Source organism: Euprymna scolopes, chromosome 41 (genome assembly GCF_053919585.1).
Source record: "Euprymna scolopes isolate OS-2025 chromosome 41, ASM5391958v1, whole genome shotgun sequence".
NCBI lineage: Eukaryota > Metazoa > Mollusca > Cephalopoda > Sepiida > Sepiolidae > Euprymna > Euprymna scolopes.
This window is the reverse complement of record NC_136522.1, coordinates 29860867-29878950: the sequence shown is the minus strand read 5'-3', so window position 1 is coordinate 29878950 and position 18084 is coordinate 29860867. Positions and strand designations below refer to the sequence as shown.

Below are 18084 nucleotides of genomic sequence, written 5' to 3'. Positions count from 1 at the left end.
TATACATATTTTTGTGCTTGTGTAATATAATGAGATTTAAAACACATGCATTTCAATTAGAAAACGCTATTGTATACTTATGTTATATGTCATATGTAGTAAAAATTAAAAAAATTGACCAAGTAGATGTACTAGATCTATTTTATTTTTACAAAAAATCATAGATATTGGCTGCCCAACATTTTCTCTTTTGAAATGTTGGATTCTCATTGAATGCAGAGAAAGGAAGGGAGATAAGATAAAATGATAGATCGCAGTTACCTCTCGTAAATTTTAAGAATTCTTCCACATTAAAACATGCGATAAAACTCTATAATTAGAAAAAACATTTTTTTAGTAATTATTTTTCTACTGGATCATTTTTCGTAATTAAAAAAAAAAACTCAATTTCATGAATATGTGTTAATGTTTTCACCTAAAATGTGTTTGTTTTAAAGCTCACCAATCTACACAAACATCGAAATTATTTTTGTTGATAAACGTAAAATGACAAAATCTAATTAAGGCTTTCATTTTTTTACTTGCTATTATTTTTCTACTTGATTTTTTAATTTATACTTATTTTATTTTAATTATTTTTCCATTCGATCATTTTTCGCAACTTTTTTTAATTTATGCTAATTTCGGCATGCCACGCAAGTACGTAATTGTGTTTTTAACTGAAATGCATTTGTTTGAAATTGTATTACACTTCAGAAGTACCTTTTTCAATTAATATTAATTATAGGGTGGATTTATTAATTAATACCCAGATTAATTGCTATACTTACGCTGTATGTGGAATGATAATAACCATCGCAATGTATTTCGTGTTATCGCATGTAGGATTATACTGGATACTTGAACAACTGCCGTGACAGAATCCTATGTAATTACTGATGTACTTGTTGGTGATTTCCTTTACTTTAGTACTGACGTCATCCAGCACTGAAGGTTTATCACATAATACGCTTGCCAGAGCATACGTGAAGGAAACATGGATTTGAAGTGAATAGTGATCTACATCTAAAATAAAAAAATAAAATCAATATTTAAAAAAAAAAAATTAAATCAGGATTGATTATTCATATTATCTGGATTCTTCGGACTACTGTTCTCATTTTGAGTGTCATTTCCACAATGTTTCGGTTGATGTAACCTCCAACCTTCTTCATGTGTATTTTGTTGAACTCTGGATTTTTTGTCGGACTCGAGAATTTTTTTGTCTAACGAGAATATGCACGGAATTTTGAATGGAACTCTTTATTTTATCCATTTTTATGAAAATGCAATGGCGAATTACTTATGGTTTCTACCTGATCATGGCTTATTGAACAAGAGCCATGTGAATCAAATAAAAGTTCTGTTAGAAATTCTGTGTAAATTCTAAAATATTCGGAGGTTACATGGACTGAACTATTGTGAAAATAGCGATTAAGTTGAGAACATTAGTCCGAAGAATCCAAACGATGTTTCAAATTTTCTTTCTATCACTTTAATTACTTCCGAATTAGGATGCATCGTTAGCTTCTCGGTGGATCTCGACTTCTTCCTCTTCACTGCCATCACTGCACACTGGCAGGGTCAAACGACGCAGGTCTAGGATATGCCAGGGAACGCCATGCACCATCACGTTTTTCTTTGACTGCGTTCCCATTACGCCCCCCTTCCCCAGCGAGTGGTACATTTTGCATTGGGGGGCTTCACTCACACCTCCTCACCCACTTTAATGGTAGCTTATTCACCCTCAATTCCTGCCATTTTGTTGCACAGATGCCGCCACTTATATGCAAAGATGGCTCTATGAGACACAGTTGTCTCATCTTGTCTGGTTTTCGGTGAGATGTTGTACCAAAACACCGACCCTCTCTCCAAAACTATTTCTTCGATGACCCCTCTGATCGCCCATGCAGCTTCTGCCTTGATCCCTCTCCAGATGGCAAACTTCCCCGGTCCACAGTCGACATCGACAGATACAGCTTATGGCGATAATGGGTCACATCAATGGCCAATCGCTTCCAGTCCTCCACAATGTGTAACTCTCCTGCTTCGTGTCTCGACGGTCTGGGGTCTATCGATTGGCACTCCTGACAGTGCTCCACTATCTCCCTGACCTCCTCCTTGGTGGTTTCCGATTAAATCCCTCTTGGCAGGAATAACGTCCGTTCTTGACCAAAGTGATGCATTTCATGTAACTCTTTAACTTTCTCCCCTCCACAGCATACCGAGGAAACCTCCTTTCCCTCTTGCAGCCAAGCCTTCTTCACCCGTGCCATCGAATCTGCCTTGTCCTCTTCTGATGGCACCAGCACAACAGATAACCTTCAACTAGAATTCTGCTACCAGATCTGCGGGTGCTCTGAGTCTGCGTTTCATCAGCATTCCTGCAGCACCTCTAGTCCTAACTCTCTTATTACCAGTTACTGCTGACCTGATCCATGAAACTACCGTTGCCGAATTGGATTTGATTTAAATTATTTTCAATCCCCACTTCAGGGCCAGATTGATTCCTTTCATAGCGGCCTCCAGTTCGGCTACGTTGATATGGGAATAGTCGTTTTTCTTTCTTAGCCATGCCGCATCTTCCACAGTTACACCTCACATCACTAATATGATGCCCAATGCAAGGCTGCTGGCATCGTACCTAATCACACCCGCGTCTTCGCCGCTAAAATACTATTCCCCCTTCATAGGGTTCTCTTTCGTCACTCTCTTGCAGCATGTTTGTGACCTCCTCCGTCACACAGCCCTCTCAGCCATACGTGCCCGTTTGTCATTAATAAAGCTGCATGCTATCCTGAGCTAGCCGGCGATTGGATAGTGTCTCACCAGTCTCCCGCAGACCGAGAAGAGTTCTTGTTTTGTCAGGTCAGTTCCGACTTCGGATATCGCATTCCCTCGTCTAAAGACAAGGTTTCCTTTTCCATCTCGTCAACCCAAACATCGCTCCTCCATCCAGGGACCCTGCCGGTTGTGCAGTCAACCCATGTCTCTCAAAATGGCGCCTCACTTTCTCCACTGTCACCTCTGCTTTCTCCACAAGAATGTCGTCAATGTAAGTCTTTACTCAGCACCATCTTCACGGCCATCATAATTTTGGGGGCTGAGCTCAGCCCAAAGCCTAACCTCGTCAGGCGATACATCTTCCCCTTATACTGGACGAGGTGATGTTGCCAGAGTTTTTCATCTACATGGATCTGCAGATAGGTTGACTTCAGCTCGACAATCTTAGTGGCCCGCTCCATCCTCCTCCATTTCCTTATGGCCTCTTTGCATACGTCAATCCCCTTTCTTTGTTTTATTTTACTTTTTTTAGTTTGAAGAGATCAAGGGGCTCCCTCCTGGGGCTAACACTTGATTCTATTACAGTTTAAATTTATATCCGAGGGCTCTTTTAAGAATACTGTTCCCTTTATGGCTGCTCTCTGTATTTCCTTGCAGCTTGGTTTTCCAGGGATTGCTTCTAAGTATTTCTGACGTCGATAACGAGTGCAGTCCTTTTGGGCTTGTTCCATATTACTATATCTTGCTTGATGGCCTTCTCTTTTATGTATCTGCCCGCCTGTATATCTTTGTTGTAAAACACTGTCACTTTTTCATTTGATGTTATCGGTGGTGGTTCATGTTCCCAGATGTTCAACAACCTATCTATTTGCATCTCTCCACAGATCGTCCAATGTAAGTATCTACATACTTTGTTGTGGCGGGCAGTGTAATAACCATCGGCTAGAAGGATCTTGCATCCAGACATTAGGTGGCTTGGGCTTTCAACAGTAAAGTGACAGAATCTGCATTGGTCGGTTTTTTGTTAACCAGCCATTTTCTTAAATCCATTTGTGAGTAATCCTTGGTCTTGTGCAGCTATAATTAATCGTTCTTCATCAAATGGAAATTTGTCACTTTTAGGCCATTGTAGTGAAGCCTCTTTTTCAATGTAGTTCTGGATCAGTTCGTCCATAAACCTGCCTGCTTTCTTATGTTGTTGCCGTCTTTCTAGTCTTGTCTTCAGTTCCCTTTTTGTATACTCCTTTCTCTTCTTTCGGGCGATTAGGGTGGCTGGGTTGTCATATTCTTCTTTTGTGCTATCCAGTGTGTTACCACTGAAACTTTCACCAAGCTTTGTAATTGACGTCTGCTAAGGCAAACATTTGGTATGATGTTCATTCACCATTTTTATTTTTGGATCAGAAGAACATTTGGTATATTGGCCTATGCTTACCATTGAAGCTCGGTATGCGTAGTTAATTTCAGTGAGACCTAAACCACCTGCTTTCCGTGGTAAGTACAGCCTGCCCATGCACTGATGTTTGTAAATGACTTTATGAAGGGCTAGCATTTATCGAGTTTTTACGTCAAGATTATTGATGCAGTTTTGTGGCCAATTGATTATGCCAAATTCATAAGAGACAACGGGTATTGCCAATTAATTAATGGCAGTAATTTTGTTTTTCGGTGATAGTTCTTATGAGAGAATTTTTTTAAGTCGCTTGAAGTATTCTCCCTGCACTTTTTCTTTCATCTTTCCATGTTCAAGTGTCTCATTCTCCTCTACTCCCAGGTATTTATAGACAGCATCTTCTTCAAGGTCTTCAATAGAGCCATTGTCAAGATTAAGATGTTCTGATGCTGTCTTTCTTCCCTTCCTTATGATGCAATTAGCGCATTTGTCGAATCCAAACTCCATGCAGATGTCCCATGTATAATTTTTAACAATGTCGATCAGAGAGACAAGTTGATTCTCGGATTCCACATAGAGTTTCAAGTCGTCCATAAAGGGTAGATTCTTTACTCTTTTATTTTCCTCCTTCTTTCTGCCCATGCTGAGATTTTATCCAGCATTCGATCGCTTAAGTAGCTTAGTTAGTGGATTCATTGTGAGGCAGAAAAGGAGCGGCGAGAGGCTGTCTCCCTGGAATATTCCTCGCTTGATTTTTATGTTTGGGGTCTGTATACTTCCTTCCGTGTGCTGCAACGTAATTGATGTGCACCATCTGGCCATTTGTTTTTAAGGTATGATGTAATATCAGTGTACACATTGTACAGCTCCAAACAGCGAAGTATCCAGGAATGAGCTATACTGTCAAAGGCCTTTTTGTAATCAATCCAGGTCATTGACAGATTTCTTTGTCTTCTGCAGTCTTCTAATATTGTTATCTTTACAAGGAGTTGGTATCTTGTGCCTAGTTTTTTCCTTGTACACCCCCTCTGCTCACTTTCGAGGTAATCACAAGCAATCAGATGGTCGTATGTTGCATCAGCGATTATCCCTGTTAGGAGCTTGTAGGTTGTTGTGAGGCAGCAGATTGGTCTATATTTGCTAGCCATGTGGGTGTCTGTGGTGTAAATGAAGAAAAAAGAAACAAGAACGACCGACCGCGTTTTTGTGTGGCTTACCTCGTGTTCATAATGAAGAAGAAAGAAACAAAAATGGCTGCCCTGTTTCTTTATATGCCTACAGGGTGACCACGAGGTATGCAAATGAGATGCTCCTGATTGGAGATAAAAGAGGAGTGATTTGGGGAAGGAAGGCATTCTGAAGTTAGATTGCGAGCAGAGAAGTTGTATTTGTAGAAGAGAAAAGTCGGATTCGGGGAGAGAAAAGCTAAAGTTGCAGAAGTTCGTTTTGGAGTGGAGAGAAGACGCGCCAAGTGGTAACCAGGAAGTGAAAAGTTCGGACAGCAGTGTCACGCAAACGACAAGCTATTTCGGCACATCAAGCAAATTAACATGGCTGAGTGGAGACTGAGCACTCAGATGTTGAGACCCTTTACTGGGGAGGGTGACCTGATTAAGTGGCTGGAGAAATTAAAAATGGTGGCGAAGCTCCAAAAGATAGAAGATGTGGTCACCCTGCTGCCGCTATACTTAGAGGGGGAAGCCCTCACGATTTACCAGCAGATGCGAGATGAAGACAAGGAAGACCTTGCTTTAGTGGAGCAAAGGCTGAAATTGGCCTTCGCTGAGGGCCCATTTGAAGCACTTGGCAAGCTGTCAAGTTTGAGGTGGACCAGCGAGTCCGTTGACGTCTTTGCGGCAGAGATCAGGAGACTGGCAGGGTTGGCTGGTTACGTGGGGAGGAGCCTGGAGATGACGGTAAAGCTGTACCTAGTGAACGGCTTCCCAGAGGAAATCTCTGCGAACATGCAGAGAATCACGGGGATCCATTCTATGGAAGTGGACGATCTCTTGGTCCACGCCAGAGTCCTAGTGAAAAATGTTAAAAGCCCAATCGTGGCTGCAGCTGTGAGTGGAAATATGTGCATGAGGCCTCACTTGAATGAGTGGCAGCTGGCGAGGCGACAGGAGGGGAGACCTGCCATCAAGTGTTTCCGGTGCCAGGGTCCTCATCTGATCAAGGACTGCAAAGAGCCGAGACCGGAGATCACGTGCTACCGATGTGGACGTGGGGCATATTAGCCGCTATTGTATTGCTGCACGGGACCAGGAAACGAGTGAAGGGGAGGTATTGCGCCAGTGGTTACCCCTTCTGTGTGGAAATGGCGCATGATGGAACATTGCCTCGGTTACCGGTGGTAGTCAATGGGAAGAGAGCCATAGCCCTTGTCGACACAGGCTGCACTACAACGTTGTTAGCGAGGAATGTCGCGAGGTCATGGAGCGGAACCAGGATTATTAGGACCGTGGATGGCAGGGATGTGAAATGCATAGGAGAGACGACAGCGGAAGTAATGGTGCAGGGGGTGCCCATTGGACTGCAAGCCCTAGTGTTGAATCATCTGATCGGTGGTGTCGACGTGATTATAGGTATGAGTGCAATTAACTGACTGGGGGCGCTACGTTAAGAGGGGGCCAAGTGACGTTTGGACGTCTCGGTGCAGTGGGGACGGCAGGAGTGGAAGGTGATAGAACCGTCAAAACCCCAAAACCGGAGGTTTGCTGCATTGAGGACAAAGATTTCCTGGCGAAGTTTGATGGCGTGAGGTGGACGGTGGAATGGAAATGGATCTCCGGGCCCCCAGAACTACAGAATAAGGTGGGCTGCTACGAAAACACCCTGCGAGGAGAAATAAGAAAAGGATTCGAGGAAGAAGTGGAGAGGTGGATAAAAGAAGGAATTCTGAAACCGTGGACAGGGGAAGAAAAAGGAGTGTTGCCACTACTGGCGGTTGTTCAGCCTACCAAAAACAAGATTAGGCCCGTGCTGGATTTTAGGGAATTGAACAGACACGTAGCCTGCCACACTGGAACGGGGATTGACGTATGTGAGGAGGTCACGAGGAAATGGAGAAGAATGGGGCGGGCCACTAAGATTGTCGATCTGAAATCGGCATATCTGCAGATCCATGTAGATGAAAAACTCTGGCAGTACCAACTGGTCCGGTACAAGAGGCGGGTGTATTGTCTGACGAGGTTAGGCTTTGGGCTGAGTTCAGCCCCCAAAATTATGACTGCCGTGCTGAAGACAGTGCTGAGTAAAGACTGTACAGTGGAGGAGGCCACTAGTTCGTACATGGACGACATCCTGGTGGAGGAGGCAGAGGTGACAGCAGAGAAAGTAAGAAGCCATGTCGAGAAGTATGGGTTAACTGCAAAACCGGCGGAGGCCCTAGATGGAGGAGCGGTGCTGGGGTTGAAACTAAGGCGAGATGGAAAAGAAAGCCTTGTCTTCGAACGAGGGAATGCAATACCCGAAGTCGGATCTGAGCTGACGAGGCGAGAACTCTTCTCAGTCTGCGGGAGGCTGGTCGGGCACTATCCTATCGCTGGCTGGCTCAGGATAGCATGCAGCTTTATTAAACGACAAACAGGCACTGATGGCTGGGAGGGCCGTGTGACGAAGGAGGTCATGAACATGCTGCAAGAAGTCATTGCGAGAGTGAGGAATGAGGACCCAGTGAAAGGGAAATGGTATGTCAGCGGCGAAGACGCGGGTGTGGTTTGGTGCGATGCCAGTAACCTGGCGTTGGGCGTCGTACTAGAGATAGGAGGTGTAACTGTGGAGGATGCGGCGTGGCTAAGAAAAAACAACGACTTCTCCCATATCAACGTAGCAGAACTAGATGCCGCTATAAAAGGAATCAATCTGGCCCTGAAATGGGGATTGAAAATAATTGAAGTCAAAACCGATTCGGCAATGGTAGCGTCGTGGATTCGGTCGGCAGTAACTGGCGATAAGAGAGTTAAGACCAGGGGTGCTGTGGAAATGCTGATCAAGCGCAGACTCGGAGCGCTCACCGACCTGATAGCGGAATTCCAGTTGAGAGTATCTGTTGTGTTGGTCCCGTCAGAAAAAAACAAGGCGGATTCGATGACACGCGTGAAGAAGGCCTGGCTGCAGGAGGGAAAGGAGGTCTCCTCGGTATGCTGTGCAGGAGAAGAAGTCAAAGAGTCACACGAAATGCACCACTTTGGTCGAGAACGAACGTTATTCCTAGCCAGAGAGGTTTACCCGGAGACCACCGAGGAGGAGGTTAGGGAGGTGGTGGAGAACTGTCGAGAGTGCCAATCAATTGACCCTGGACCGTCCAGACACGAAGCAGGAGAGCTACACGTTGCGGAGGACTCGAAGCGATTGGCCATTGATGTGACACACTATCGCCACAAATTGTATCTGTCGATGGTCGACTGTGGACCGGGAAGGTTTGCCATCTGGAGAGAGATCAGGACAGAAGCTGCATGGGCGATCGGAGGGTCATCGAGGAGATATTTTTGGAGAAAGGGCCGGTTGAGGAACTGTTAATGGACAATGGCCCCGCTTTCCGATCAGAAGCCTTTAAAGGAGTGTGCGATAAGTGGGAAGTAAGGCACTTTTTCAGAGTAGCGTATCGGCCGAGTGGCAACGGAATAGTGGAGAGGAATCATCGCACCATTAAAGCCGCTGTGGAAAAAAGCAACGTATCACCCATAGAGGCGGTGTTTTGGTATAACATCTCGCCGAAGACCAAACAAGATGAGACAACTGTGCCTCATAGGGCCGTTTTCACATATAAGTGGCGGCATCCGTGCAACAAAACAGCAGGAATTGAGAGTGAAGAAGCCCCTAGGTGAAGAGGTGTGGGTGAAACCCCCCAATGCACAGTGTACCACTCGTTGGAAAAGAGGGGTCGTAACAGGATTGCAGTCGAAGAACAATGTGATGGTGAATGGCGTTCCCCAGCATATCTTAGACATGCATCGCGTGACATTGCCGGCATTGAGGGCAGTGAAGAAGAGGAAATCGAGGGCCACCGAGAAGCAAATGATGCTGCTCGACCTGACTTAGGCCCGCGTTGTATTGAACCTGAAAACGTTAACCCCCGAGAAGTTGTCCCCCAGAGACCTCGACGTGAGAGGAGGCGGCCTGCTTGGATGGAGGATTACGAAGTATCCTATTGATCTCGAAGATCAGGGGGGCGTGTGGTGTAAATGAAGAAAAAAGAAACAAGAACGTCCGACCGCGTTTTTGTGTGGCTTACCTCATCTTGGTTGTTATGTCATGGCTCTTTGTTATGCTGTGGATATATATATATATATATATATATATATATATATATATATACCTATTAATTTAATGGTCACCTCAAACAAGGCACAGTGCCACTTTGAAGTAGGGGGCTACTATCAGGGTCATAACTTGCAGAGGTATTATGAAGGGAGATGAATAGCAAGATGTCTGTTCACATCACACTTGAACTTCTGCTTCTCGGTACAGCTGGGAAAGCAGAATATCGGAAGGGAGTTCCAAATCTACCAGTTCTGGAGAAGAAACTTATTGGTGTAGAAGGCTTTCTTACACCTAGGGATATCATCTACTGTGAAGGGGTGGGCTTTAGCTGCTTGTCAGGTTTGTCGGGGTATTAATGTCGAGGGAGCATAAGTGCTTGTAGTTCGTCAGAGCATTCACCATTAAAGTACTTGTATCACAGGCAGACGGATGCAACATTTCGTCGATGGCTAGATGATAGTTCAGGACCTATCAGGTTGGCGACTCTCTTCTGAACCCTGTCAAGGAGAGAGAGAGAGACAAGTAGTAGATGCACCAGCCCAAATGTGGCAACAGTACTCCATACATAGGCGAATGGTGGCTTTATAGAGGTACAGGATAATTTCAGCCCTAAGTAGTTTTCTAGCATGGTAGAGAGAACACACTTCTTCGCAGCAGCCTTGATGTTCTATGTAAATGTTAGGCCGAGGAGTTTAAAGGAAGTATTTTCGGGTAATGTGTTCTTGGCCATTGTTATTGGTGGTAGAGAAGGTTTCTTCTAATTATTGAAGGGAACAAGCCTATTCTTGGCAGCATTGAATGTGACCATCCATTGTGGGCGCAGGAATCTGTAATCATAGTCCGGTATCTCTCTCAAGTAAAAGTGACAACATTTTCGTCTTGATCTTCAAAAAAATAAATAAAACATAAGGTCCAATAATCTTCTCCTCCGTTATGGCACACCATACAGTGCCCTTTATGGGATGCAACTGCTTTTGACGAATTTTGACGAATTTTTAGAGCCACAAATCTGTAATTTTGTTTGTTAACGAATTCATTCAAATGAAAATGGGTTTCATCTGACATAATCAACTTTTGCAGAAAATTGGGGTCATTTGGGACTAGTTCTTGCATTTGAACTGCATATGGAAAACTTGTTTGAAAATCTTCAGGCTTCAAGGGTTGAACAAGCTGCACTTTATAAGGAAAGAGTTTTAAACTGTGCAGAATATTATGTAGTGAGCTTCGACATATCCTAAGTTGTATGGAACGTCGTCGAATCAATGTTTCAGGATGCTGTTCCACGCTCTCTCGCACACTTTCCCTATTTTCATTTGTGATGACGTTTCGAGATCAGGCAGCTTGCAGAAGATCAAGTACAGCTCCTTGGTCTTCAAATCGACGCACAATGTTTCGAATAGTGTTGTGCCTTGGACTATTTCTTACATGAAAATGGCGTCGATAAGTTCTTTGCGTCAAAACAATTGACCCCCGATTTTGGTAAAACAATTTCACAACTTGCATACGTTGGTCAATGCTATACGTATCCATAATTTATTTCAAAAATATTATCTGTAAAATATCTGAAATAGACAAACAAAAATCATTAATGGTAAAATGACAAAGACTTTCAATTCTTCAGTGACTTTTTGGTATTTTGATACAAGCTCGATTTGCCAACACCGAAAACATTATAACTGCTCACATTCCCAATTTAGAAAAATCCTAGTTGAAACACAAACATTATTCATATAGATCCAAACGTAAAAAAAAATAAATATACTGAAAGCACTGTATACAAGCGAAAACAGTAAAAAATTAACAATGTAAAATTTTAAAACAGTAATAATATTTTAAGTGTCTGGATACGTAACCATCCAATATTTAATTTACAACATGTGTGTGTGGGGGGGGCACATATAGTTTCATGTGCATATCTATATGTATTTTGTAATTTAAATTTATAAATTAATAAATAAAAATATGTAAATTCCATACCATTTTGTAAATCACACTTTAAAATCATTGTTCATTCACTATTAATATTTATAGTTTTTAAAACTAACATTAAAACTAAAATCTCAGCATGAATATATTTTTTATGTTGCAAAAATATTTGCACATATTATATGGGTTATCATACTAATCCAAAAAATAAAAAAAAGAAATAAAAATAACTTTATATCTAAATATTTATACCTTTTGAAAAGATCGTAATCAGTAATTGTATCGGAATTAAGTAAAATATTGGATTTGTCCCGCCACTTATATCTATATACAAGGATCGTTACAAATGTAAAACCTTTTATTTTTAAACTCAACAAGTTGAAGAACTATGAAAAGGGGAGTGGCACTTTTAAAACGAGCAACCTTTTGTGCTCCAAAATTTCTTTTTCTACATTGTCACAACTATTAACAATGCACTTTTGGCAGGAATTAAATTCTGATCCACGTCCATGACAGGAGTTGTTTTCTTAGAGTCTCACGCCATTAATAACTGCAACAGGTCATTAATACATAAATTCAGTCATCATAACAATGCAATTTGTAATTTCCTCTGATTCATTTGGGTGGAATTAAATTAATACGGAGCGTAACTTTTGGAACGGTCTTTATATATATATATATAAGTGAAAGTGTCTGTCCGTCTGTGTGTGTGTATCTGTGTGTCTGTGTGTCTGTGTGTGTATATTTCCCTACGCAATAACTTTGTCAATTTTCAGTCTACAGACTCGAAATTTGATATACAAGATGCTGAGATTTGGTAAAATCGATGTGATCGGTTTCCGACCAGAAATTTTGCGATCAAGGGGTCAAAGTTCAACGAATTGACCTTTGAGAACTCTACCAAACTCCTCCGACAATTTTGGGCCTAAACACTTTAAATTTTAGACAATCAAACAACAACATTCATTCTAATTGTGGCTAATTTTGTCTTTGTACGATTTTTTTCTTCCGTGGTCGGTACTAATTTTAACACGGCTTTGTCGAATACCTTATTTTCAACTAAGTGTAACGTCACTGTCCTTTCTAATTGTGTCTTCCGCGTGTTGAGTACGACATCTAACCCATAACGTTTCCCTACCACTAAAATGTCATCTTCCTTATGCAATTCTTCCGAATGTGGGAGATTCTATAAAACTATCTACCCCTGTCCTACCGTTTTTATTTCGACTTTTAAGGTACTCGTCTACTGTGGGAATTAACTGCGCTCTACGAAGGGCAGGTCTAACATCTAATCCGTAATGCCCTCCTATTGTTATAATGGCATCTTTAGTTAATTTGTAAAGGCCTTCACACATTGGCGACTTTAGAAACTCTCCTACATTAGACATTTTTCTAACATCTGACCCTCAAAACTTCGTTATTTCTCGGTTGTGTTCGTTTGTCCCGTGTGTCTCACTTACAAACAAATATTTATGGCTCGGAGCCCCCAGTGAGGGTTTAACTCAAAACTTGGTTCTAAATTCCTGGACGAAAGCACCATTTGTAACTATATATATATATATATATATATATATATATATATATATATATATATATATATATATGTGTGTGTGTGTGTGTGTGTGTGTGTGTGTGTGTATGTATATATATATATATAAATATGTTAGCCCCTTTACGAAACTCGTCTCTTATTATTGAGCACTTTCAGTTGAATTTAGTCGGTCAATTTAGCTCTTATGCATAGATCATTGTATGACGATTATAGGAGTATAGATATATATATATATATATATAAATATAAATTCGTATTCCTGTCTGTTTATTTATTTACAATTTGATTAATTTATACAAAACGTGCCTTACTTCAATCTTTTATTTATTTCTATATATAGTATGATACTTAGAAAATATACCATTAAGAGATCACCTTATTTGCATATGGCATTAAGAAAAATCGATTTCACTAAATAGCGGTATTTTAGTTAATGTTTTTAGTGAGAGAATTATTCTACGTTCTATTTAAAATTGTCATTTAATAAATTTTAAACAACAATTATATTGATAATATATTTAATTTTATTTATTTTGGAATTAATATTTCCAACAGTGACCTTTCCTTAAAACTTTTTTCAAAGTTGCCCCTAGATGATATACATGAAAAAAAAAAAAACAAACGTTCACCAAATATCATTTCATTAAGTTTTTAGCTGGAAAAATAATTCTGTGTGGATAGAAAACTGTTTAGCTTTTATTGTTGTTTTTAAAAATATTTCAACAACAACAAAGAAAAACACACCCGAACAAAATTGATTTCAGTTGTTTGGTTTATTTTATTGCTTAAACGGCAATGAAGAAATCAGTAAATTTTTACCATGTAATCCAGCGTCGTTTAATACCTAAAAAAAAATGAAGATCTACTGCCCCCTCTCTAAATTCCTCAACTTACATTTTTTTCTTTTTTCGCGTTAATGTCATCGATTACAAACTTAATTTTCTAACGTGACTCAGCCGGCGTTTAACCCCTAAAAAATGGAGATCTACTTTTTTTCAGCCTCATACATTTAAACAGCGTTTATAAATATTATGAGAGAAGAAATTTTGAAAAAAATTAATAACATGTTAAAGTGGGGAATCACTTTTCTATATAAATTTAACGTAATGGAAACAAAACAACGATTAATTTAATTATTTTTTATGAGACCATTCTCTACGTTCGCATAACAATTTAATTAACAAATCAAACCCCAAAATATGAAAAAATAATTTTTTAGGGGGAGGGGGTACATTAGAAACATAAAACGACAAATAAAAAGCAAATCGAAAAGCCCACATATCCTATAAAAAGCAAATCGAAAATGTTCTTTTATTTATAAAAAAAAGCCAGAAAAAAAATGCCCTTACAAAAAAAAAGGTACCTGTGTAGTTAAGCGGCATAAATTATTTGACAGACAAAAAATTATAAAAACTATTTTTATATAATAAATGATAAAAACTATTTATTTTTATATAAAAAAATAATAAAAACTATTTATTTTTATATAAAAAATTATAAAAACTATTTATTTTTATATAAAAAATTATAAAAACTATTTATTTTTATATAAAAAATTATAAAAACTATTTTTATACAAAAAATTATAAAAACTATTTTTATATAAAAAATATAAAAGCTATTTATTTTATATAAAAAATTATAAAAACTATTTATTTTTATATAAAAATTATAAAAACTATTTATTTTTATATAAACAATTATAAAAACTATTTTATACAAAAAATTATAAAAACTATTTTCATATATAAAATTATAAAAACTATTTATTTTTATATAAAATATTATAAAAACTATTTATTTTTATATAAAATATTATAAGAACTATTTATTTTTTATATAAAAAATTATAAAAACAAAAAAAAACGTTTTGTCTAAAAAGATGATAAAAAATGATAAAAATGATTTTTTTGTTTTATTTCAGCCTTTGAGTCTTATAATTTTTTATATAAAAATAAATAGTTTTTATAATTTTTTTACATAAAAATAAATAGTTTTTATAATTTTTTATATAAAAATAAATAGTTTTTATAATTTTTTATATAAAAATAAATAGTTTTTATAATTTTTTATATAAAAATAAATAGTTTTTATATAAAAATAAATAGTTTTTATAATATTTTATATAAAAATAAATAGTTTTTATAATATTTTATATAAGAATAAATAGTTTTTATCATTTTTTATATAAAAATAAATAGTTTTTATAATTTTTTATATAAAAATAGTTTTTACAATTTTTTGTATAAAAATAGTTTTTATATTTTTTTATATCAAAATAAATAGTTTTTATAATATTTTATATAAAAATAAATAGTTTTTATAATATTTTATCTAAAAATAAATAGTTTTTATAATTTTATATATAAAAATAGTTTTTATAATTTTTTGCATAAAATAGTTTTTATAATTTTTTATATAAAAATAAAAAGTTAGTATAATTATTTATATAAAAATAAATAGTTTTTATAATTTTTTATATAAAAATAAATAGCTTTTATATTTTTTATATAAAAATAGTTTTTATAATTTTTGTATGAAAATAGTTTTTATAATTTTTATATAAAAATAAATAGTTTTTATAATTTTTTATATAAAAATAAATAGTTTTTATAATTTTTTGTATAAAAATAGTAGGCATAACCACTTATCAAGGCGCAGAGAACACTCGAGGATTAGGGTTAGGAGTGTACAGTAGTCTATTTGACAATATAGTAATCGTTAGCAATGGAAATTGGGTAAATTTGCTAACTTAAATGGAACGGCTCATTATGATCTTGTTTACATTGGACTTGAAACAACTTTATTGTAGTCAGCTGGAAAGCAGGAAAACGGAAGACAATTCGACAGGCGTACACTTCTAAGAAAGAAGCTTTGTTCATGGAATCTACGTTTAGTTTAAGGGACAGATAAAGAGTGGGGGAAATTAGTGATAGTGTTTTCAGCTAGACGAGTGTTTCTTGTGAAAGTTTGGCGAGGGGGGACCGTAGAGTGAAGCTCAGTCGAACACTTGCCATGAAAATAACGATAAAGCAGAGAATAATTCGCAATATCTCTTCTCTGAGATAAAGGTTGTAGGGAAGAGAAAAGGACATCTTCTACGAGGCTACGAAGTATATTTTTAACTCTATGAAAGCAGAACAAGTCCTTTTTAGCAGCTCCTGCCCAGATGGGGCAACAGTACTCCATCCTAGGACGTATATATAGAGAGAATTGCATCAGCAGTGAAATATCTACTGGATCGAGAGAAGGATCCCACCATTTTTCCAGCGGCCTTGGCAACAGATTTGATGTACCTGTTCCATTTAAGATCAGGAGTAAAGGTCAAGCCCAGAAGTTTGTCAAAACATGAGGCCTCCACAAGATGAGAGCCATTCATTTCAACTGATGCCAGATGGGGATCAGAACGTTGATGATGTAAAGATAGAAACTTGATTTTAGATGCATTAAAAGGAAGCAGCTACCCCTTTCCCCATTGTACCACGTGCTCAAGCTCAGAGGAGAGAGAATCGGAGAGAACTTGGTCATTTATGGTCTTAGATGTGCTACAATAGATGGTAGTGTCATCAGCATAAATGTCTACGAATAATGTAAGGATGTGATTTGGAAGATCATTAATGTAAATCAGGAAAAGAGTTGGGCCCAGGATGGACCCCTGAGGGACTCCAGCATTAATACTGTGAGCTTCAGATTGTTGCCCATCAACTACTACTCCTATGAACCTATCAGAGAGAAATGATTTAAGAATTGAGAAAACATTTCCAGCTATACCATAGCTGGAGATCTTGTGAAATAAACCTTTATGCCATACCATATCAAAGGCCTTTTATATGTCAAGAGCAATTACTCTACAAAGGTGACCTCCGTCGAGAGATTCACTAATCCTATGGTAAGCGTATCTGCTGTAGATCTAGCAGAACGGAAACCATATTGTGTGTCACTAAGAAGGTTATTTTTGCTAAGATGGTTGATTACTTCTCTATTTAACACAGATTCTAGCAACTTACTCAATACGCACAAGAGACTTATTGGCCTGTACTTAAATGGGGATGAGCGATCACATGAATTTTGAAATACAGGGCATACTGATGAGATTTTCTAGGGTGATGGGAAGCTATTCTCCTTAAGATACCGTTTAACCAATTTTGTAAATATGGGCGCTAGTTCAGGTTAAAGTTTTTTTAATACTATAATTGGAATACCATCAGGGTCGATGCTTTACTAGAATCAAGGTTTTCGATTAGCTTGACAACATCACATACAGATATTTGTGTATCACATAACGTGTTTTCTGATACACAGGAGGAAATATTCGAGGTTGGTGGTCTTGGTTGTAAAGGGTAGAATTAGCTGCAAAGTTCTTGGCAAAGAGTTTGGCTTTGTCTGATGCCGACAAGATTACCTCAGGTCCTTTGATAATAGTTGGGATAGAGCACACGCTTTTGTTCAGGATTCTATTTGCTATTTGCCAAAACTGGTGGGAACCAAGCCGCTGCTGAGCTACTTTGGACTTGACGGACTGAGCATACAATGCTGTTGCATTCTTTATTACTTTCTTACAATGGTTGCTGGCAGTCCTGAAAGCAGCTTTAGTCTCCATACATATATTATGTGCATGCCTTACGCAATTAAAATTTGACCTTTTTAGGTTTGGCAGATTGGCTTTTTTAAGGCCAAATTTGGCCCTTTTTACACTCTTTCATTACAAAAAATATGAAAGAGCATAAAAAGGCCAATCTGCCAAACCTTAGAAAGGACAAATTTTAAAAGCCATATAGCGGCCTTGAATAATAAATATAAATGATAAAAGATATCAAAAATTTTTTTTTTCCAGTTTGTATTTCAGCCTTTGGGTCTATCAATGTATTTTATAGAAAAATAAATAGTTTTTATATTTTTTTTGTCTGGCAAATAATTTACGCCGCTAAACTACACATTTACCAAAATTAAAAATAAATGCACGCATTAATGTTTATAAACGTTTTTTTTTTTCGGTTCACAAAATCGTGAGTTTTCTTAGGACAGTGATCTCTTCTGCCGAAATATCTGGTGGAGAGGGTATCAGATACTTCTTTTTGGGGGCGATTACATTTACATGTTTTTATCCGTTCTTTTATTTTTTAAATTGTTGCGGGAGTATCTACATTATCCATGATGAAAATGATTAGTATAGCAGATGTGT

The 18084-nt window shown here is 38.0% G+C and overlaps 1 protein-coding gene across 1 annotated transcript in view; it reads right to left on the bottom strand.

Moving 5' to 3' along the window:
- LOC145266641 (uncharacterized) overlaps positions 1-18084 on the bottom strand; it is a 347925-nt gene that overhangs the window by 259189 nt on the left and 70652 nt on the right. The window contains exon 7 of the mRNA XM_080122566.1: positions 771-1005. Within this exon, the coding sequence (XP_079978692.1) occupies positions 771-1005 (235 nt within the window). The remainder of the gene's footprint in view (positions 1-770; positions 1006-18084) is intronic.